Source organism: Temnothorax americanus, unplaced genomic scaffold, assembly GCF_048541705.1.
Source record: "Temnothorax americanus isolate GAGA-0224 unplaced genomic scaffold, ASM4854170v1 Scaffold6, whole genome shotgun sequence".
Lineage (NCBI taxonomy): Eukaryota > Metazoa > Arthropoda > Insecta > Hymenoptera > Formicidae > Temnothorax > Temnothorax americanus.
The window spans coordinates 3,914,848-3,939,100 of NW_027509751.1; the positions used below are offsets into that span (position 1 = coordinate 3,914,848).

The 24,253-nt window shown below is 41.8% G+C and overlaps 2 protein-coding genes and 1 long non-coding RNA gene across 5 annotated transcripts in view; 2 read left to right on the forward strand and 1 right to left on the reverse strand.

The window, feature by feature from the left end:
• Window positions 1-24,253, forward strand: part of LOC143905023 (uncharacterized) — a 37,505-nt gene that overhangs the window by 6,764 nt on the left and 6,488 nt on the right. For all 3 annotated transcript variants that reach the window (XM_077420115.1, XM_077420116.1, XM_077420117.1), the window contains exons 2-6: window positions 22,118-22,325; window positions 22,404-22,505; window positions 22,794-22,868; window positions 23,057-23,297; window positions 23,787-24,123. In XM_077420115.1, coding sequence (XP_077276241.1) covers window positions 22,118-22,325; window positions 22,404-22,505; window positions 22,794-22,868; window positions 23,057-23,297; window positions 23,787-24,123 — 963 coding nt within the window. The remainder of the gene's footprint in view (window positions 1-22,117; window positions 22,326-22,403; window positions 22,506-22,793; window positions 22,869-23,056; window positions 23,298-23,786; window positions 24,124-24,253) is intronic.
• Window positions 2,165-8,563, forward strand: LOC143905024 (calmodulin-lysine N-methyltransferase). Its single transcript, XM_077420118.1, has 2 exons — window positions 2,165-3,718; window positions 6,223-8,563. Exons 1-2 carry the CDS (start codon window positions 3,062-3,064, stop codon window positions 6,580-6,582), a joined length of 1,017 nt encoding a protein of 338 aa, XP_077276244.1. The 5' UTR covers window positions 2,165-3,061; the 3' UTR covers window positions 6,583-8,563.
• On the reverse strand, window positions 15,855-22,111 carry LOC143905028 (uncharacterized). The gene is made up of 2 exons (XR_013259099.1): window positions 20,372-22,111; window positions 15,855-20,304 (listed from the first exon to the last, which is right to left on the reverse strand). It is a non-coding gene; the product is annotated as an uncharacterized LOC143905028 (long non-coding RNA).

The following is a 24,253-nucleotide window of genomic DNA, read 5'->3' on the forward strand; positions in this document are numbered from 1 at the left end:
TCAAGATATTATAAATAATATCAGCATGTGAATTTTTTTTATTTTTTTTACCGGTTAGTTTTTGAAAACATTTATAACGAAGTTACAACAAAGTAATATTGCAAAAAAAACCATGTGGTCATATTTTCAAATCTTTAAAGGTACTTTTAAGATGATATTCTTTATATACATATATTAAACATTTTATTCAGTTTTTAATATCTTTAATAATCATTTTTATTGATAATTGATATGCAGCATCGATCCTTCCATTAGAATCCATTAAAAAATCTTGTCCTTTGTTATAAATGTTATCAAAAACTAATCAGTGAAAGAATCTAAAAAAATTTATATTAATAATAAAAGACGTTATATGTATATATATGTTTTAAATTGTGTGAAATTCTTAACACTTCTGATTTTCCTTACAATCTCCTTAAATTAGATACGTCGGTTTTGCTTAAATTAATAATATTACGAAGGAAACAGAGCGCTTTTACGCGCACATGTTTGTACCTATATTCATTTGTTCCGGCTGTCACAATTTTGGCTTTCTTCCAAATCTCCTCACTGAACGAAGAATTATTGGATTCTCTGTAAGCTTTCTTCTCAAATTTTATCCGTCGAATGTGGGAAACGTCTAAATGCTTGCGATGCAGAAAAATATACAGATGATAGATTTAAATAATTCAATTATTTATACTTATACTATTTTCTGCGTGGGGTTAAATTGATTCAAGACCGTAAATAAACAAGATGCATACATTTCTTTATTATTCATAATTTTACTTTATTATTCATATTTATATAAAATGGAATGCTCGCATTAAACCCTCGCGATAGTTGAATTGCTGTGGAAGATATTAATATACAATGTTTCCAACGTGGCTTTTAACTCCGAATGACAGGGGAATTGTTTGAATTAGAAATTTCAGGTAGCACACGCTATTGCGTTTATTTAATAAAAAATTATTCATACGTATATCGGTGATGTATTGATAGTCATCAGAAGTTTTTGATGTACGATAGGGAAAACGAATTGCGTACACACGCGTGCTTCTCCAGTTATTTAAAGATAAATAAAAATTCTATTATATATATTACTTATCATTTTGCCGATACCAAGCCATACGTATTGTTGACGACGAAAATAAACGCGCGTTTCGCGCTGCGGATTCAGAATATGCCATTTCGCTTCCGATTCGAAACCCGCGATCGCGATTGCGCGAGGTGCGAATTAAATTGCGTCGGATACGCGCGTTTCGTCGCTCGTCCGGAAACTTAGGCCAAGATTTAAACATTAGTTTCGCGACAGTTTAATGTCTGCGCCTTGGCACGGCGCGCGAAACTACTCTGGCTACTAGATCTTCAGTAGCGATGTTGAAACCCAGGCTTATGACACGCTCGGATAAGCCGGCCGTATATTATAATGGCGTTTAATACCGCTCGTTGTCCTTTCCTCCCTGTCTTTATTATAATAATAAATCCGTCGTATCCGAAGGGAGCGTGGCGCGCCACGCATTCGAGCCGTCCGCGTCGTCGTTTCTTAATCATGGTAGAATTAAGGGAGGATAGAAACTAAGTCCGAAACAAATCATCCGACGTAGAAGCTTGTGACAGCTATAAGAATTAACAGGATGTTTAAAAAAATTTAACGCGAGAGGATCATGGCTCTTTCGTGTATGTTCGTTATCAATTGTTATCAATAGACAACCCTACGCGTCATTAAAACTTCGTAACTGGAACACCTGTCGGACATTCACGCTCTCGGCGTTTCGTCGTCGGCGAATTATGGCATTCGTATAGCTTTAAGTATTAGATTGCGGGACGTGGAGCGCTATAAAAAATAGGATATAAACCTTACGATACGATCGTCGGCGGCGAGAACTAATTATAACGTCGAGCACGCGCCAGCCAATGCTGCGAATGTCGTCAAAACTTTACGTTATCAGTGTTTTAACATACGAAAATGATAAATAATAATTTATTGTATTTGTCCTTCATATTTTTGCCACTTGTTTGACGGGCATTCTTGAATTACCTGATTTATTACAGTCTCGCTTCTTTCGATGAAATCGCAATATCGTCTTGCGGCGAAACTGAAGTGATAATTCCTCGTGTATATGTTACAGTAAAAGCACGAAGTAAATGTATGATTTCATGCTTTTACCGTGACATATAAATATAATGAAGAAAAGCGGGAGGGATAACGTTCCACGATTTTCGCGACAGCTGACAAATCTCCAAAAGTCCGCCGTTCATTTTCCCTCAAGAAGAGTTTCGGTGTGTGCGTTCAATAGTGGTCCAACAGTTCTGCGTATCGCAGACTCGCTATCGAGCCATTGAGCCTCAAATCTCGGGAAGCTTGAGGCTAATTCGGAGCCACGCGCGGGCGCGCCAGACGCATCTTTACGAGAGCGCGACAGACACGCACGACGAGGAAAACGCGACGTCTCGGGGAACACCCGCGGAGACGGTGCGGAAGGTGGACGGAGGAGGACCAGCGCGTGGAAGAGGGAACGAAGAGAGGAGAGTCGCGCAGGCGCCGATCCAACGCGTGGAGAACGCTCGTCGTCCGCGTGGCGCGAGTTGCAACTCGACTTGGTGCTTTTAGTCTTGTCCCGTCCCTTCGTCCATCCTCGTCCTTGCCGGGCGAGAGAGCAGCCCCCGCGGCGGAGCATCGTCAGAGAAAAAGTATGCGCCCGGTGCCTGGACCGGTTGCGGCAACAAGGACGCGAAGTCGAGGAGGATTCCGCCCGATCCGCTGACCGAGCCGGCGAGCCGTTCGCCAGCGATGAAGAGGAACACGCGTCGCCCCCACGTGCCTTTCACGGGTTTGCAGCACCGCGGCGAAGTGAAAGTTCATTGACGATGCTTCTGACAAAAGTCTTCAATGAGTATATTCGACTAGAAGATCGTCTTTCCGCGGCGGCGAACATCTACCCACGCATCCACGAAGATTGACTTAAAATTAAAAGGGAAAATGATAAGAAAACAATCTTCCCTCTGAAGATGTTGCAATCTGAAGAAAAATCTGGAAACTGTAGATTATCGAGTATCGATCGATGTGCCTGATTGCGACATGTCGCAGAAGATTTTATCCCGCAGGGAGATACTCTCGGCCGAGACGAATGACCCTCGCAACTCGAAGAGGAGCACCCGCGCTCTACGTCGATGGCGCATCCTCGCCAGGGCGCTGACAGGCTCGCCGGAGCCGGTCGGCAGCGAGTCCGACGAGGAGGTGTCGGTGAGACGGTTCACCAGCTTCGGCCTGCTCAAGTGCGCGCTGCTGGAGAACACGCTGACGGACGGCGAGTCCAGCTGGTGCGAGTACTCGACCCAGCTGGACGGCCGGCCGTACAACGTTCGGATACGCAGGATAAACAAGTGCTTCACGGCGAGCGAGCTGATCGGCTTCAACAATACCGGCAACGTGTGCGTGTGGCCGTCCGAGGAGTGTCTGGCCTACTATCTGCTGAGGAATCGCGGCCTCTGCCGGAATCGGAACGTCCTTGAACTCGGCGGCGGGATGAGCTGCCTGGCCGGCGTCCTCGCCGCCAAGTACTGCAATCCCAGCACCGTCACCCTCACGGACGGCAACGTGACCAGCGTCGACAACGTGCGCTGCATCGTCGCCCGAAACGACATGGCGCATCTGGTGGAGTGCGGGGTCGTCCAGTGGGCCCAAGCCGCCCGAGCTCTTCGACAGACGACGGCGATCAACGGTAACCGCGTTAAGGTGAATGTCTAAATTCGATCTTGAAGGAGCGGTCGATGGTCCGATGTTATTCTCGAAGCTATTAAAATAGCGCGTTGAAGCCCCGGTGTCGGCAAACAGGCGGGAATTAATGGAAACAGCGTTAAGAGGATCCTTCACACGTTGCAGAGCTCGAAGTAGATCAGGAATCATACCTTATTGAATTACCTTCATAGTTCTCGCAGCTTCCGCGTGTTCTGTAAAAAATTCATTTTTATTCAGATTACAGACGGCACATCGCATTATTTCGTCTTTGAAGTTGTATGTTGTAAATACATTAACTCACCATCTTTATCTCTCTTCGGTATGAAACGTGTTTCCATCGTTTTTCAATAGATCATATTCCACGATGATTTTTATGAACAGAGAACTGCGGACGCATAATAAAATATATATAAAAAAAGCATATCATCCTCAAGGCGATATTGAAACGTGCGACCGGGATGCTTCAACGACGGTGCGCGGCTACAAAGAGGCCGGAAATTAAATATTGAAAATATTAATGAGAAAAGCTCTTTTTTTAACTTTCTTATCGCGGCGCTCAGACGTTATAATGTTTATATTAAATAAAAATTTGGTCGTATACCATATCGGATACCTAGAAAAATTTAATTATATCGTTAATTTGTACGATAATAGAACAATAATAGGAAATATTACGCGCTGGAATTTTTCCAATGAATCCTCGGTTCTCGAGCTTCGTACGAGTTCCGAGGATCCGCGGGTGACATTGGGAATCGAAGGGTGAGCCTCGTATTTCGCTAATCGCGGCACAGAATTCAACCTGGTCGCCGACCCCGCGGTCGAATAAGTAATGCGTCTCGTAAACCCCGACCGCGACGTGATCCGCATCTGTAACGAGGACGACAACGATCGACGAGCTCGCTAACCGTAATCAACGACGGATCATCGGATATCGACACGCCCGGTTTCGCGGTTGCACGTTCCGACAGCAATGCGCTGCTCGTCGCCACGATCAATGAGTCATCGCGGTCATCGCGAGCCGATGAATGGAAAAATTGAGGTCTCGCCGGCCGGGGGAGGCGTAATGCATCAGTCGGGAATCGCGATTCTTAAAATATAGACGATCGATGAGCGACAATGATCCGTGATCGCTCGACCGAAAAGCGGCTCGTACTTTCGCGATAACAGAGTTGGCACTTTTAAAGGAATTTCCCGTAAATCGGAAAAGTTTAAGGACAAGAACGATTCTGAGAGATTGGCAAAATAATAGAGGTGTGATCAATTTCTTTTTATAACGTACGATATCTATAAAATATCCTGTAAAATAGACGCCGTGAAAAACGTATTTCTTATGGAACACGCGCTATGTTATTTGAGTCACGTAACAAACACGTTATCGTAGCATGTTTCAAGATGTCATACTAATGTAGCTGTCACTGCTTATCTGTGAAACATTTTAGAATATATGTGTGCAAAAAAAATTATGCTATATAGGTATCTCTAAGTTTTTTTTAAACAATCAATTTAATTCAGATTTTAGATGATAAATTAATATCACAAATTAATTTTAATGAACTTAAAGTTTCTCACAGATAAAAATGTATCTTATTTTTTAACGCTTTTAATTTAATCTTTCAATATGTCTTATAACATACGTAAAACATTGAAAAAATCAAAATCCCAAGTAGCTAGAAAATATGTATTTGATGTCTGTATTCTTCTCGATACGTATCGCAAAGAACAGTCACATGGGAGCGTAGAGAATCCCCCCCCCCCCGCGTGATCCTCGTGATGCTCGGTTCAAATATATAGACGCACCATTCGGACATTTCCGGCTAAACCTCAGCTCCATTTCCGGTAGCCTCCATAATGTAGCCTTCTGTGCTCTACCGGTAGTTCGCGACGTTCCGCGCAATTGATATCTCTTTTGTCGGGAGATTTCCGCTTGACTGGGAACCGATCGAGTTTCCACCGGATCGTTCGGACGATCGACCGAGATTAATTGCAAACGCGGCCATTCGACTTCGTTCATCTATTATTTACATGAAAAACCACCGACGAATTATCTGAGAAGTTCGACGTTGAAAGGTCGAACGTCTTTATTGTATCCGTTTTCTGGTAGTCTTCCAGTATAATCCGGCTTTTTCAAGTCTTTCCTTACGCGAAAGACGAACATTGTCCTCAGCAGATTCTTTTGCAATAAAATACAATATTCTTTCTTAATATTTCATATAGCCAAGCGTATAATCGTAACATCGACTTACAACTTTATATAATTTTCCTTTGATTTTTTAAACTTTGAACCAACATTGGAGATTACTAAAAAAAAAATTTATTTTTAAAAGTTTGAAAGAATGTTTTATCTGTTAAATGCACGAATGTGACCGTTCTTCAGACTTTACACGATTTCAATCGGAGCAATACGCATATTCCGAGTCGAGATTCGCGAATACGTTGATTCGATCGCGTATCTCAGCCGCCAGATTGATATCTGGACTCTCGATTGTGATTTCTCGATGTAGACCCGGACGGCCGACGACGACGAGGACGCTCGACTGCCGTCAGGTCTCTACGACGTGATCCTGAGCGCCGACTGCCTCTTCTTCGACGACGCCCGTCTGGACCTGGTGGAGACGATCTACGGCTGGCTGACCGACGACGGGGTCGCCCTGGTGATGGCGCCCAGGCGCGGCACGACATTCCAGAAGTTCGCCGAGGCGTCGATCAAGCGCGGCTTCATAGCGCGCCAGACCGAACGGTACGACGACCAGGTGTGGTCGAGGCATCTGGAGCTGCTGGAGAACAGTCCGGAGTACTGTCCGGATCTCCACTACCCGGTGCTGCTGGAGCTCACCAAGCAGAAGAAGACGCCGCCCGGATGATCGGGCTCGATCGACAAGGACGACGAGGACGACCGACCGGACGAGAGTCTCAGCGAGGAATAAAAACATGTTTCTGAAATTCTGAACGTGTTTCTCTTTTTTAAATAATGTATATACGCTTTGCTCGCGCGCGCGATAGAATTATTACGAGGGAAATGAATGTATCGCTTCCGAGGGATGAAGATGCGCTGTAATGGGATGTAAAGATGCATAAAGCTGCCTTTATGTCGCCCAGCAACGTCAAGGTCGATTTTTTTATTAGTGCGTCGTCTGATGAAACGTTTAGCGGTCACATTCGCTCGCAGATCGATCTTCCGCTCGTACGCATCGTTCCACATCGTCGCTGCTATCGGAAAAGTTTTCATAAGGGAAGTATTATGCGCGACGCGCGAGAATCTCTCGCCGAGCTCTCTTTAACATGAAAGGAGGGAAGGGGTCGCTCCTTTCCCCATCAATTAACCCATGGGTGTTTTACGGTGGATACCCGACATTTTATGAATGAACGCGTATCTGAAAGTACAAATGTTAATTATATTCGCGCTCTTAACGTCGCATATATTTACTTAATTACGTACGATCAATTTGTGTGTAGACGTTATTTATTTAAGACGCGCCTCCGTAGCGCGAATATTTGCAGCAAATAGGAACGCGAAACGGTGCAGCGAGCCATAATCCTTCGCTTTAAATTAGTTTAAAATATCGTAGAGCCCGCAGATATTATTCTCATTCGCAGCAGGTGAAACTTCTGGCACTACTTTGCACGCGGCATATAACGGGAAATAGAGGAAGCGAGCTTCCAAACGGGCGAATATAGAAAGTTTCGAATTATTGACTTCTACGCGATGTGGAGGAAGAATGTCGAACTTAAAGTTATCTTGGAAATATTTATGTCCCGATATATACGTCGGACGACAGAGATTACTTTGCAGAAGATAGGTTCTCGGGCAAAGTTTTCGAGGATTAATCGATCGACGATTCAATTATTCATCGAGTCAATATTAATCTTCGGAAAAAAACATGTTTATAAATTACAAACGATTTCATCTGATTGGAACGTGGCTCTTGATAGAAGGGACTTTTCTTAGGCGTACCTGATTTTATATTGAACCGGGTATAAAAACGTCGGAAGAGCGATCGAGTTTCGAGTTTCGCGCATCAAAGTGTCGTTGTTTATAATGCGGCAACGTGATACTGGCAATTTTATCAATCAATTAAAACGTCGATACTAAGTAGACAATAGCTCGAGCAATCTCTCGAGTTCCTCGTTCTTCGCAGCCGGCAGGACCAATTGTATAGACCGGAGTTAATGTTTAGATACAACCGCGCGCGCGCGAACCATGACTCGTAGACTGCGAAGTCACTTCCAGGGAGTTCCATTCATCGCAAAACTGCGTTAAAAGACATCTCCGTATTCTTAATATAGGAAGGAAATATCAGTGTTACGGTTTACGCTATTTTGGGTCCAATTACGAAGCGAAATCGGACTTGGAGCGGGATATTGTCGGTTCAGCGATTTAATGCTGGATCCGAACACGCTAATGAAATATCAATTATTATGATCGTTAACTGTAAACAGATATAGATCGTTGCGATCGATACTACGACGTAGCTGCAGGATAAATTTAAGGAGACAATTCTTACGCGAGTCGAACTTTGCCTTATTCGCGTTACATATGTTGTAGTAATTTATTTATTTATTTAGGCAGCGTTTTTGCGTTTATATCCTTGCGACGAAGGAATTCTCGTGAATTTTCCAAGTATCTCCGATTCGCGTTATGAACCTGTTACCTCAACGGACCAATATTTATAGGCATATATATAGTTAAGTCTAGTCAGAATTACCAAACGTACTTCCATTATTACGTATCTTCTTACGTAGTCCAAGTGTCCATAAAATCTCTTTACTCGCGTAAAAAGGGAATTATAATAAATTAGAAGGATTTAGTTGCAAATGTTATTATAGAGAATGGTTTTGTTTTTTTTTTAATAGAAAAATCGATACCTCTTTCTAGCGTCCGATCGTTTTTGTACCGCAGTTCGAGATTAAAATCAGCGGACACGTTTTCCCGAGGTTGCTAATCCACGTGGCTAGACTGGAGAATTTATGGACCCTTTGCGGCCCTAGAGGGCCATTTGTGTACACGTGCATTATGCACGAGAGAATCTCCATAGTAATAAACTATTTTCACTTAAAAACGTCGCGTTTTTCCTCGTGTCGCCTGTACCTCCCTCGGACAGAGATAATGCGATTGTCACGTTGCAGTCGCGTCGTGTGACGACGGAAACGCCGTTGACAAATCTACAACGACGCGGTCGCGCGTCGTCACGTCAGAATAAATAATGACGTTTAGCATACGTCAAACATCCTGCCTACCTTCCCGTCTGTCGTGCAATAGCCACGTTTCTCCACCTCGATTCCGTCCATATGATCGATTGTATATATATGCCAGTACCTTCCTTCCTCTTTCCGTACAATTTGCCAGGACCTGCAATCTTCGCAGGACTTCGGTCTGCCGAAGTCCTGGATTTCTTAGGATCGAGTTAGACTTAGATGTCCCTACTTTAATAAAAAAGGCACTTTGGCGCAGCCCTGATCTCACGTTGACAAACGACATTACTGGTGACTCACGTCCCAGAATGAAGCAAAATATAAAAATGATAGAATATTTTAATATAATGTACAAATATAATAATATAATAGACAAAAATAAGGAAAATATTAATAATAAAATAATATAACATGATGTATAGATAAACGAAGTATTTAATAACTTTCTTAGGAAGTGCACTAGTCAACACATTCGAGCGGAGTAAAATGTCAACGTTTGAGGTAAAATACAAACATTGTTCTACATTTTTACAACTTTAATGAAGTTCGGAATTGACGAAACGAAGCAGAGCTATAACGAAAACTTGCTCTTGATTAAGTAACAAGTCGCACGATTTGCTAATTTCGCCAATAAATATATCTCGATTTGCTCGAAGGTTGCATCCGATTGCTGGAATTTAAAAATGAAAGCCTCGACAGATGGTTGCGATTAGCATCTGTGTTCCGTGACGAGTGATATAATCAAATGAATTACAGGAAAGCAAAATCAATCTCGGGAATATCTCGGGCAGTACAATACCGTTCGCCCGTTTATTTTATTATCCGACGAGGCACGCGCACATATTTCGGTCCGGCTTGACTGCACATGTTATATATTTCGTGCAATGCGCGACTCGAGGCTGTAAATTCGATCGCTCTTAAATTCCGCGAGATCGACGGAAATTGCGCGCGGAAATCGTCTCTCGCCGATCGTATCTCGCACGTTCCTTACTTTGCGTTAAGTCTTTTTACACATGGCACAAGCCAAGAAGATGTCTTTAAACAAAATCGCAGCTCACACAATCTTCTGCAACTTATAAATTCACATCGTTTAGTATATAGTGGTACGGATGTTGTTTCATCCAAACGTTTAAACGGGCGCTGATCGACATATATATATATCGCTAGCTATAGTTTTCAGCGACATTAAGACGTCGATATAGACGTTCATTTTTAATATCTATAACATACGCTAATCGCGGTATAATTCAGACTCGACTCGCGCTATTTTTATGTCCGAGCGTTTTACATTGTCGTTTATAGCAGTCGTAATTATCCTCGCCGTCGCGGTGGAGCTATAAAAAGGAGGACGCGTCAGCGATTCGTTTATATAATTAGACACTTTCCCCGTCGCGGCCTCATTAAAATCAGTGTAACTAAGCGTGTGCGTGCGCCCCGGGTTGATCGATCGCGGTAAGTAAATTTCCATTGCGTCTCCTCGAAGCGGCTCCCGGCACTGCCGGGAATAGATTTTTCGCCTGGCTGCGAGATTTTTTTAAGTGCACTTGTCGCACGAGCGCAGAGGCCTCCCGGAAAAAAAAACAGCTGATCGGGATCGTACCTCAGGGAGACTCTCAAGCACCACCTCGCTTCGCAGAAAGCTCCGAAATGAATTAATCACGTCGATTATATCAGCTACGTTTATCGACAGCTATTCAATCTACAATGAAGAGCAGAATGGACGTTTCAATTATTACGTTGCTGAATACGAAATTAATTTGACGTAAGAAATAATTTTGAATTAAATATCACACCCGAAAATCTCGCAAAAGGAATTTACAAACTCGCGAAAAATCAGATTAACGTTTCGGGGGGTAACGTGTTATTCTTCTTGGAATAATAAACACAGTTGATAAAGCAAATAGTATTAAAGCCAGGATAATGGTTTTCATATATAATCGCGGATACATAATCCGTGTGCTTTGTAAATTAAGTTTGTTCAAGGGGAAGCATCGAGGCTCGCGGAATCACGTCTTTTATTATAGGTATCTTTCATTGAAATAATATAGTTTCGCTCGTTTTCACACGCGTAGTCCCCGATCTATTAATTAGCTAAGGTATTATTAAAAAATTCGAGGCTGAAGATGCGAGAATAACGTGAGTATTATTAACGTGCGAAACGGGATATCGCGAAGAGATCTCGATAAGGAGGTCAAAACGTCTGCGGGGAAACTGCAACGACTTCGCCACGAGCTCGTTAGAAGAGCCGTGTATTTTATCGGACGACGACGACGACCAGGCTTGCTTTTTTTCCTTCAGACTCGATGCAAATAATTCGAACTTAAGTTCGCGGCGACTCTTTGTCTGCATAATTCTGGGATAAATTCGCCGCCTCGAAACTTTTCCGTCGATGTCTTCGCCCTGGCACTGCAACGTTAAACAAACGCTCGCTGCTTTACCGCCGACAGATTTGGCGAGAAGTAACGGCCGTCTCTGGTATATAGTCACTATAGTCTGTATGATTTTATATATTTCACGACGCTCGTAGAGTATATGATAAATCCGTCTCGTACATTGTAAGCAGACACTTGACGAATAAGTACTTTTTTGTTTTGTATCTTTTTTATCGGAGTAAATTACGCTGAAGCGAATGACGAAAGCGTGACTGAAAGTTACTTCAATTAATTTTCCTTTAGAGAGTTGATATTGAAGTAAATTTGAGAGATCTGTCAGTACCAAGTCACTTAATTTTAACAGCTAGCTATATAACATTCCGAGTGTGACTGGTGTTTAGAGCCGCAATTTTCGCAAGATGGAAGCGTCTCACTTTCATTATCGCAAAGTGCTTCTTTTTTCGGCGCCCGTGTGTCTGAAAATCGTCAAAGAGAAAAAAAAACTGGAACGACGATGACTGGTGGGAAAATAGTCCCTAGCGTTTGGCAGCGAGCGGTGCCAATATTTATTAGTAAGACGGCCGCTAATGGGTCCAAGTCGTTTTGTTGCGGCGCGCGAACGAAAACGATCGCGGGCCTCCGCGTTCTCTCGCAAAAGTATCGCCAGGAAAAGCGGAACCTGACGGGCGCGGAATTGACGTGGCCGAGCGTGGCACGTGATGTAACGTGCGCGTGCCACGTGTTAATAATATTTATCCCGACATCGCGCCGTTTAAACGCTCGTGCAACACGTACAAACGGCAGCCCCGTTGAAATTCTCCAGAAATAACTGCGCGGCCCTTCGACGAGAGCGACCGCCGATTATTTTACGACCGTCTTTGTTTCGCCCTCGCGCCTAGACGAGCTAATCGGGCGAGCTTTATATACCTACGATCGTCTTATCAAAACTTGAACTTTCTCTTTGTCAAAACTGTAATTTAGAATTTTAGATCCTTATGAAAATTATACAAACTTGGTGATAAATTACTCGTGAAGTTATCGCGAATCAAAATGAGTTTTTTTCTGACAAACATTTCGCGTTCAAGCTCGCGAGATGCTTTATTTAAAAAAGCACATTCGTCGCTTTCGAGGTCGCTTCTATACCCTGGATGGAGCTGAGCGAGGCCCATATAAAGGGCCATCGTAGTTGGCCGTTCTCGGATGCCTCGTTCCGAGGTGTGTCGTTTCAAGTCGTTCCGTGAGTGAACCGTCGGTTACAACTTACAATTTCGGTGCGAAATTAGTTTCCACCGAGTATCCCTTATCTCGCCCGAGAGTTTTCCGTCGTTATTGTAAATTCCGTTGTGCCGCGCACGTGGGAATTCCGGGGGACGTTGCAGGACATCGGATAAACCGCCGAGCTCATCCCCGTCGCGACGGCAATTTATTCGGATACGAAATTACGCTCACTGACAATTTCGCCGGAAAATGGAATAACCGGCCAAAGTTGAATTTGCATGCAAAAATTACCGCAGCGCCCGGGCAGATCGCAATTTGCGAAAAAACAAAGAAAGTACGTGCGATTCAACGCGAATGAATTTCGATAATCCACCTATATAAAAAAAAAGAAAAAAAAACGATTTCTTCTTTAATAACGGTAAAGTCGGGTAAAATAATAGCGGGCAAGACGTTTCATTAACAAAATGTAACGTTCAAGTTTCGTTTGCGTCTAGTTATTAAGCGTTTCAGAAGCTTTTCGCAGCTTCCCCGATTTTCCGGGATATCTCTCGGCCGCGTATACGAATTCCCGTCGGTTTCCGACGACTCTCGTGTCCCGGCACACGCCGTCATCTCCACCGCTGATTAATTACCCGTCCGTCATTTCGGATGCTCAACGGAATTCTTCGTTCTCCCTCGACGTGGGGGAAAATCGTGCCGAGGGTGATTTCCCGACGAGTGCATGCGTCACACTGTTTGCATTGTTACGACCTACAAACCTAGATTAAACCTATATATATCGACGCGGCGCGATTGCGTTGTAGGGGCGAAATGACATTAAGTGACGTTGATTGTTATCAATGAATGCGCGACGATGCTCGTCAATGACACACACATTATCTGGATATATCGTTCATCATTTCGTTCGCGAATTTTGTGTCTACGTGTCGCCGATGCGCTGCACGGTAAAATGAATACAGATGCACCTCGATGATGCAATCTTGCGTGACACACGAAGGCATTTTGTCGAATATCGGTCTGAATCTAATTTTCCTTCCCCCCCTTCGTCTACTCTTCGGCATCCTCGATCATAGATATGCTTTTTCTTTACAAGTTATAATTTTAAAATCGATCATCCGGAGCAAAAGTGAGGGAGAGTTTAAATCAATTTCAAGTTCTAGATAAAGGCTTATTGCAGAGAATTATTCGCACGCGGATTGTTCAGAAGAAAATTCTTTTCTATATCTTCTCAAATTACTTTTGTTTATTGTACTCGCGGTAGAAACATTGAAATCGAGAGCCCCTACACTGTTAAATATTAAAGGGTGAAATTTAAACCAATATTTTGTTATTTTTATAATAACTATTATGTGTGTTGAAATTTATTATTTTAACACAAAAGTATCATAGTATTATTTTAACTCCATTGGTTTAGTTAAATTAACAGTGTTTTAATTAAATTAACAACATATTTTGAGTAGGAGCAATTGCGACTTAATAGGAATGATAAAAAATGATTCAAATTGAGTATAATTTGACACCACGAATTTAACAGTGTACGATAGGCGAGTTTTAACAGGCGTTCTATCCTAACCGAGTCACGAGCCCCTGACAAGGGGCGATGATATATAAAGATATTTATATTCCGCAAGCTCTTTTTCTCTCTTCCTCTTTCTCCTCGTGAAAAAGTTTTGGTGGATAAAAACTACCGGTGAAATGTCTGCGAGAGTGGCAAGGCAAGCAGAATGCGGTTGATACATGTGCGAAGCGATATGGTAGACGAGCATAGCGGAAATTCATTTCCTTTCGATTACAGATTTCTTGGCGGAACCCAAGTCGATTCGCTGTGTGTCGAGAATCTGATATTTTTTTGCGGAAGATTTTTATTTTAAATACTCTCTGAAAGTTTAGTAATTAAGATCTTTTTCGAGCAAAGCGCTCTACTAAAAATCAGATGAGACTTTACTGTTTAGGTATTTGAAAAAAGTACGGCACATGAAAAAATCATTTTGCGTGTAAAAGGGGTACGTCCCGTTGTCGTGCGTGCTACGTACAATTCGCGTTGCGAATAAACGATGTAACAAAAAAATGGGTGTTTCTCCATCGTTTGGTTTCACGATCCCGATTTATCCGATTTCTGCATGAAACCCTTTGTCCGTTGTTCTCGCGTGTATATTTTTAATTAATTTTTTTTAGAAGTGGATACACAAAGTTTTAATAATACAGCACGCACAGAACGCTCCGGTTGAATTATTTATACGTCGCGTCGAAAGAATAAAACGCTCTCTCTTTACCGCGCCCAACAGTTTCGATGCATATATTTTCGCGATAACGATAACAAGTTAATCTTGACGTTGATCGAGATTGTTTCTGCAGTCCGCGCTTGTTTATCAGATGCACCGGCGCACTCCTGCGAAGAGGGAGACTGTTTACTATCGAGCAGGACAAAATTAGAACAGTGCGCGGACCCGCCTTTTTTTTATCGTGATGATCCCACTCGCCGTCTCGCAGGCAACAATTGTTCCGTTAACATTTAACAACGCCTTGATTTCCGTTAACAACGCCTTTTGGCAAGCCTCCCGCGCGATTTCAAGCGAGAATAACGTGCTCGCGAAGGACGCGAAATCCGCGGTCGTCTTTAATTAATTTATCGTTAATTAATTAATGACACTCTTTAACGCGAAACCCACGCGTGGCTGCAGTAATATCCGCACGCGTTTTATCTCATTTTAATTAATACAGATTACTTTGCAAAAAGGAAAGAAGAAATCCATCGATAATAACGAATTCATATCCGATTCGCGCGCCAGATCAGTGGATAATATGATAAAAAAGTTTAGATCGATTTGTATACGAGGAATGAATTTTACTCGTTGCAATTCTAAGTTACAAGTTACTCAGTTTTGTTTTCTCACAAAAGCGTTTTTTATTTAACATATTTTCTTGGCGGATTAGACAGTTGAGCGTGATGTAATCAAGTGGATTTTCTTTACGCACGAACGCTTTAAATCCTCCGTCTGACGATGGCATCCACAAGAGGCCAAGTTTCTCCCTTCTTTTCCGCATGATGTTTAATTTATGAAAAGCTGCTTGTATAAGTTTCGAGGAGTGCTATAGCAGCGTTGAAGATTAAAATGCTCTTTTATGCATGAGCCTTCGCTCGATTTGTGTCATAACGCGACGATAATTTATCGTTGGCGCGTCGTAAAAATACACATTAACGCTGGTTTTTGCGAATCCTCGATAGAACAAAAGCTCCCCGAGCGTTTCCGAAAAACTCAGCCGCGCTTCCGTAAAACGGGCGACACGGCGGTATACTTACGTTTTCTGAAAGAATACCGAAAGAAGTGCCTTCGTGTTTTTTATCGCGAAGATATTTTATGCATACGGCAGCTTTTACGCGTATACGACCCCTATTTGCGAGAGCCACGTAGAAGTCGAAGCTGATACAATCTCGACAAGTCTAGAAGGGGGCAAAGAGATCTGTATATTTTCCCAATGTTAATTTTCGTGGCAACGCGATAATTCAGATATATCGAGATGTGTTTTGCCTTTATAGAAAAAATTCTATTTATAGATAATTGAACTCATTGACATGCGCAAACTTCTTTTAAATCGATCAAGTCGCATTTATCACGTGCGAGTATAATGCAATAAATTTACGATTGCTTTGTATATATAAAATCTATACGTCTGTGTCTCTCGACTCTCTCGACGGATCATAAATTTTCGAGGACATTGATGATCACACAACGAGCACCCTGAAACTCATCTGTCAGGGAGCGAAGAGGAGGGACGAAGCGGATATCGCGAAGAGTGATTTCGAAATGTGAACCTGTCGAAAATATCTAAGCGTGCGCGACAAACCATCGAACGTTAAATGGCCTGCCAAAGCAAACAGCGATGGACCCGACGAATTCGAGACTCCCGAGGGTGCCTCCTCTGTTACGTCAATTTTTAACGACGGGATTTACCGCGCGTGGGCTTTGATCTGCTCCACACCCACACACGCGTGATTTCGGCAACATATAACTTACAATTAAGCGCCAGCTTTGATTAAATAAATCAATTTTAACAAACAGATGAAAAAAAAAAGAAAGGAAACATACGTCGCTGTCAGTCGCCGGACTTTTCGTATTGTAATTCTACTCGGCAAATATTTTAGAATTAAATTGAGATCAGGTTTCAGGTTTTATTTTAAAACGCTGTTTGTCAAATTATATGCGATGTAACGGGAGACTAATATACCGTTCGGATAGTGTTTTACACGATATATGAGCTCTCTCTCTTCGGATTACTCGTATCACTCCGTATATCAGATAAGATGATGGTGAAATATAGTTTTTACTCGCTGGAATTTACACACGGAACTCGATTACGGTGGCGAATAGCGAAATTTATCGCGGTTATTCGAGAGAATTGCCTTTTTTGCGATGTCAATGTCATTTGCATAATCTACCGTGCTGTCGTGCTCCGAATTTAACGGCGTTTTTCGGCGGCGCGCAATTTGCCCTCTTATAGGTAGGTTTCGCCAAACCTTACTGAGCAGTTAAAGTGAAAATATATCCCTCTTCTTGTCACACCGTTTCCTCGCCGATTATTTCGAGATCGACATTGTTCATTTAGTAAGCGGTTAACTAAATTTTCAAGGGTTCGCGAACAAAATGATAAGACGTTGCCTTTATTTTGGTGAATATGCTCCCTAATGTCTCTAATTGTAGGTACGAGATGACGATGATCACAAGATTTTACGATTTGAAAAATTTGAAAATTTGAGACGTTTAATTGGGAATGTAACGTTTTATAACGATAATTTATTAACAAAGTTACATCTATTTGACGATGTAAACGAGTGCGATCGTTGTGCGAACAGTTCGAACCGGGGAGAAAAAGGTGTCTGGGGGCTATTTTGATGCTCGCTATACTTCGTCGATATTGTTTGTAACGACGAACGTATATATCGTATTAATAACCGTCGAGTTGTGCACAATGGCTGTAAGTGTGCATCGCGGCAGCTGAATCAAGGGCACGATCTCTCGGCATTGTCGGCACGCTGTTGGCTGGCAATGTACGAGGGCGAGGCGAGCGACGTCGGAATATAAAGTCGGATATAAAATCATTGTTTTCGCCCGATAAACGACTCGATGCCTCGTCCAAATTGTTGTTGGCCGGCGCGGAAGTGTCACAACGTAATCGCCAATAAATCCACCTTACCACGACACCGGCGAGAAAGCCGTGATTTTATTTAGAGACCGCTCTCTGTTGTCTTTACGGAACAACTTTGTCAGTCAAGCGCGCAATATTGTTTGTAATATCGAAGAGAAACAGCGAGGAGAGCGTTGAAATTTATCATATACACAATTTTTATTACTTAGCGTAACATAACATTATTTTTCTAATTAGAATAATGGAGGAAATGTGACTTTTGTCGATTTAATAGCTTTATGAGGAACATTTCTCCTCCACGTATTTGTTGATGCATCGCCTGTACACGATTGCCATTTCGTCTCAAATGAGAAAGGGTGGGCGCAAACACAAATGCGTCACATTAAGGTGATGAATCGTACAACGACGGCTCGTACTTACTTACGCACCCGGTAGCGTCTGCCAAGCGAGAGACAGAGGACCAGATGAGAAGAACGGGGAGCCTGAAGGCACATTGGTAAATTCTCCACTGCCGCATTTGGCCGTCGCGGATAATAACGCGACGTAATACACGCCGAAGGGACGCCGAAATCGCATTGTGAAATCGCGTCCAACTGTCCGCACAACGATCCACCACTATTAATAGCTCGTATTAATAGTGACGGTCGCTCTATAGATAGCGTGCAGAAGTAGATGCCTCGTGTCGCGTCCCTGTAAGCTGCTTACGGGCGCGCATCATTAGCGTACCTCGCGGGCACAAATAATCACGCGATATAACGAGATCACGGTAATAGCGATCTCATTCGCCGCTAAATTTGACGTGGTAATTTAATCGGGATATCACACGGTCCACCGCGGCGATGCTAAGATCACGACTTTGTTTCGTGTGAGAATTATATTACAACCGGACCGTTCTTTTCTCGCGAAAGGAACTGGGCGGGTCGCTGAAATGTCAAAATTAATTTGCTTTTCGAGTCGCGTGCGAGATTACGTCTTTCGAGCGACGCGCGACGTCGCGTAAAACGCGATGTCAACAACCGCGCACGTATCCGCGAGATATCTATTCGTTGATAAATTCCAACCGCGTTTTGACAATCGCTGATTTATACCGGCTAGACGCGGTCGGGGACCTGTTGCTGCAACAACGCTGCGTGCACGCGGCCGCATCTGCCCTTCTCCGTTACGCGGACGACGGATTTATGGTGACACACGTTCGACAACTCGAGGGCGTACGTCAGCCACCGACATGTGTGAGCAACGGTGCACGGTATAGATGCCATGGATCGCCGGGTCGAGGGGATGACGAAAGGATCGCCTCTCGTCCAAAAGAGGGATATTTCCACTTTGGAACTCGGCCAATGGCCGTGTGCTTTGAAATCTTATGTGTATTGATCTTGCTTAATCTCGCCCACATGTCCTACCGTCGCTCTAATTTATCCACGACGATTATTCCGCGCGATGCTGCGCCGGGCGTTTCGAAAATCCCTTAAGTTGAGAACGAAGCCGGTGCATGTATTTCTAATTAAACTTGAGGATATCACGAAACTAAAGATCGTCATATATAATACAATAATTCAAAGTACTCTTCGAAATTAAATTAAATGGGCCACTTGGACGATGAAAATGGTGAAATACGCATATTTATGTAACTTTGCGGAAAATAATAGAGTTAAAAATAATGTTTATTTTTTTTAAATAATAATTTGAAAAAAGAAACAGTGCAATGGTAGGATAAAGTGTATAAAGCCTGAAGATTTTACTTTCAAAACTCCGTCGAGCTTTTCTCTTTGGCGACGCTTTAGCTCCGAGCAGCTTCATTCTCGAGTAGATCGTGCAGAATTGAGAAACTTCAACTTTTTGAGATCGTGCACCGAGTTGATGAAAGATCGTTTTCGTCTTTGCTCGAGACAGCCTGAAAGTCTTGAAATCTTGCTTTTAATTTTTTATAAATCGAGTTGCGATTTTTTCTTCATCCAGTTATCACGATTTGAAAGGATCTCACGATGCATTTTTAATTCATTTCTATATTATTACTGCTGTCATTATTTTTCTGCAAAAGTTCTTTTTCATTTTAGTACATATACTACAAAAATATATTTCCACTTGACACAAATATGGCATAAAGAAAATAATGGCGTGATAAATATGCTGGTAGTATTAATGGCAATAACTTTGTACAATCGTCAAATCGTGCAATTTCGTTTCGGGCGAAAATTATTGGGTACGTGATTTGGGTTCGACTGCTGTTGATCCGAGAACAATGTTATATGTGACGAAACATTGTAATCGATTTACGCCCCAGAGACTAATCCAGTCTTGAGATTCCCACAATATTTCAATGAATATTCATTGAGGTGTCTCAGATACGATAGTCTATTTGTTCGTCTGATAAATGCTGCAGATACGAAAGTTCGTGGGCAACATATATCTACACAGTTCGGGCAAATTATCAATCTTTCCAATCTTTTAATACAATCATTATAATTTAGGAGATACACTTAAGGAAATTGATATAAAATTTGTTATACGTTACAAGCGTCATTTTTCAAGATTCCAACAATTGAGAAATGAATTCCGTTATTATTAGTTTTTATCAGTTTGCAAAAAATTTTTCGGGTCTGTCAAATAAAATTGGAAACAAAATTTTTGCTGCGAGCTTCAATATATCCTCTTCTTTATCTGGAAAGAAATTTTTTTTTTCGGAATCTTCTAATTTCATTTAACGCGACGGGACAAAACGACAAACCTTTTTGCATCGACGTAATAATATGCATAAAGCAAATTATTTTCTGAAAGCGGCAGGGAACTTTACAATTTTTTCAAAGAACACCGCCCGTTACTAACTCTTTCCAACTTCGATGCTGTTTTCGTTACTCTGTTACGCTTTATCACAGTTGAATTGAGTCCTGCATAAAACACCAGTTCGGAATGTTGATAAAGCAGCATTAATAGAGCGCGGCAAGGAAGGCCGGGCGCAAGGTATACCTAGAACAGAAACAGACGCTACTGAGATACGTTTATTGTCAAAGCGACAAGACAGTTCGGTACACAGCAACAGGTTGAAACTTTGTTCGTGGCTTCGTTCGGGTGACTCGGCAAAAAGAAACAATCGAGGTGAATCGATCCGCTTTAGCCATCGAAGATCGCTTATTTGCTCCCAGTTAACGAAATCAAGAAATTTTCAATTGTCTAATAACATTTTTTTTCCTTCGACGTGAAATATGACATTAAATATTTATGAATATTCACGACTAACAGGTCATCTTTGAATTTTCGTTCAATCTTGATAATTAATTGCGTTTAGAGAGAAAATACAATTGAAGTAATTTCTCATTCATTGTTTGATCATTTTAATTATTGATTGATATTAATTATTTTAGAAATCTAAAAGAGGCTCGAAATCCACATAATCTCAAATGAAACATCCCTTGAAAGATGTAAATTGGGATCTACGTAGTCATTCGTCACAGCCGCCACTCGAGTGGCTGAATATATAGACGAATTGTCGTGATTAAATTAATTTCCATCTAAAAATATTTGTGCTCGCGCACCTTTGGCAAAATCATCGAGCCGATTTTAACCCGATTCCCAGCCTGAATTCTTCTTCTGGTAATAATCAGACGTGGTACCGCTTCTAATTGGCAGTCTCTAATTGGAGCCAAGTTTTCCCAAGAATGTGTGTGCGTTCGATGTTCGTTTGAAGTTTTCAACCGGAATTAATTATCTGCACATCGAATGCGATGTAAACGATAAGATAACACAAAAGTTTTCGCGAACATATATGTTATAGGCATAAAATGAAAGAATTCAAGTATTTCGAATCGACGATCCACGATGAATGATTTTATTCAAACTTTATCGTATTTTATTTTTTATTTGTCTTAGTTTCTCGTTGTTGTCCAATTTAAATTACGAGAACGAGATAAGAGATGCGAGATCCAAGGCATATGCACATTTTTTTTTGGTAGTTTCTATCTGTCGCAATACTCGACGATTTCTCGAGTCCCCATTGAGGGCCCTCCTTGGGAGTCCTTTGGTCGCAACTGAGACGCAATACGAAGGTCGAGTGACGCTCAAGGCTGCGTAGGTCGGAGACTAATTGCCAACTAATTTGTTCTCATCCCGAACGGGAGAAAAGATTTCTCCTAGGCCACGGGCACAACACATGGTTCGCGTTTTTTCCAATAATTGCGGAAAAACAGCAAACCACAATCGGCTGAATTATTCACCCCGGCGGATCGATGGCGTCGAGAATAGAACTTTTTCGACTTATTTCCCAGCCGCGTTTAGCTCAGGATTTACAAAAATACAAATCTTATACAACGAGACATTTTGGGTACTTGGAACTAAGAAGTTGAGACTTAAGAAACGCGGGGCTTGTTTTACAAAGTTGAGGGATACTGTATTTCTATCGTGTTTAAATTTAACTCGGCAAGTTTTGCCGACGCCGCAGATATTTCGATGTCACCTAGGCTATGATAACGGATTGCAGGGCGGATTATTGGAAGTCCCAAGGCCGCAAGTTCTGCGACTTCTGCAAGTGCTGGATCGCCGATAATAAACCGAGTATCGACTTCCACGAGGGCGGCAAGAAGCACAAAGAAAATGTCAGCAAGCGGCTCAAGGAGATCCACAAGAATAGCGCCAAGGAAGCGAAGCAGAATAAAAAATTCGAGGATGACCTCAAGAAGATGGAAAATGTATGTATTTCTCACAGACAAATTGAAGTTGAAAACATGAAGAACACCAATGATAAAGAAACCCTTTCTTTCCTACAGGCGGCTATGGCTGCGTACTTGAAGGATGTCGAGAACAACACGCGAGATATGACTGCTGAGAAAATCATTAAAGAAAAACTGAACAGGGTAGAAACGAAGGAAGTGAGTACACTCAACTAAAAAAAATCTGTTAAATTTAATGCTTAATTTTAGATATTACGCCGAGCAGAGAATCTAATAATAGAGAATCTAATAACCTGAAGATACAATATTTTCAAGAGTTGCGCAAAGATGAAACTATATTTTTTTTGCCATGTTAAAACAACGAAGCTTAATTTAAATTATTATATTTTTATTTTAATATATCAATACATCTTTATTTTACATATATTTTATATACATTTATATTATTATATATGTATATGTGATGTGTAATATGTGTATTTCTAGACCCCTCAAAATTGCAATCGTATGCCACCAGCCGCTCCACAGACGGTACCAAGATTCAAAGGCAATAACCAACAGGTGCGTAGGTTTCTTCAATCGGTTTTTCTAATTATTTAATGATCGAAACAAAACAAGCATCTATATAAAATCCGAAATAAAGGATGGTTGTTTGCTCGCGGTATCTTTGAGAACACCCTTGCCCGTTATTTTCTATAAGAAAACTAGAACAACAATGCAAAGTGACATGCCAACTGAAACTTTTACAGTTCTTGCCGAAGGTGGATCCTTGTGACCCGGGAACTTTGTCAAAGGGCGCGCCGTCGTTCCCACGAGTCCAGCAGCACGGCGGCGAGAACAGGACTCCGGGGAAGAGTAAGGCGGGCAAGGCGAAGGGAAAAGGGAAAAAGACCCAGGAGGATGATCGTCCGACCGCACCCGTCAGGAAACTCTGGTACGAGGCTCGCAGTCCCGAAGGATACACTTACTATTGGCACATTGAAACAAATGGTACGTGTACCTTTGTCGAACTTTTTTATTCTTTGCTTTTCTCCTTTTTTCGATATCTTCTTTTGTCAGGCAGTATATTGGCATCCTGTTTTTCTCACTCTCATTTTTGTAGCAATTTTTATACTTCTTAAGATTTATATATAGTTTCTAAATTTGCATGTTTTTCCAATTTATTATTTATAATTTATATAATTATATATTTTATATTTTATATACATATATAAACTATTTGTGTATCTCAAATATTATTTCATAAAAAATAAGATTTTTTAATTTCTATATGTCAGTAAATTATGATTATGAGAATTTGTGATTGTTTTTTTTATATTTATCATTAACGTGATATTAAATTCTTTCCAAATTCCTTGGTCTTTGTCTCGTTTTTCCTTAAAGTTACAACGCTGCTTTATTATATTATACATTATCAATCCTGTCTTATTGTTAGCTATTATATCGAGCATTCCATAAATATTATTTGATACACATTAGAATCGGTTTGGGAGCCTCCGGAGGAGGGTTACATGACTCTCGCGGAGCAAGAAGAGGAGGCGAAGGAGGAGATGCTCCAGAAAGAGCTTATGGAACAATTGGACAGGCAGGAAGCGGTCGAGAAGGCGGATATTCTTGAGGAACAACGGGCCAATGTCGAGAGGGAGAAGCTGAGAGAGTTCAGGAAACGAGCCGTTGAAAACGACGACACCCAAGGTAACGACGAAAGCGCGGAAATAAAGAAGGAAGAGATCAAAGAGGAACGACCTTACTGGAGGGACTATAGTGTACCCGAGAGACCGCAACCTTACGGATCCTGGCAAGTCGTGGTACCAAGGTAAATATTTGAACAGCCATACTATTCCGATCGCCAAGATATGGATTAAGGCATTTTTTGCGAAGATTTATCGCACAACAATAAACTAGTTCTTAATATTAATTCTCTAGTGGGGACGATGTGTAAGATA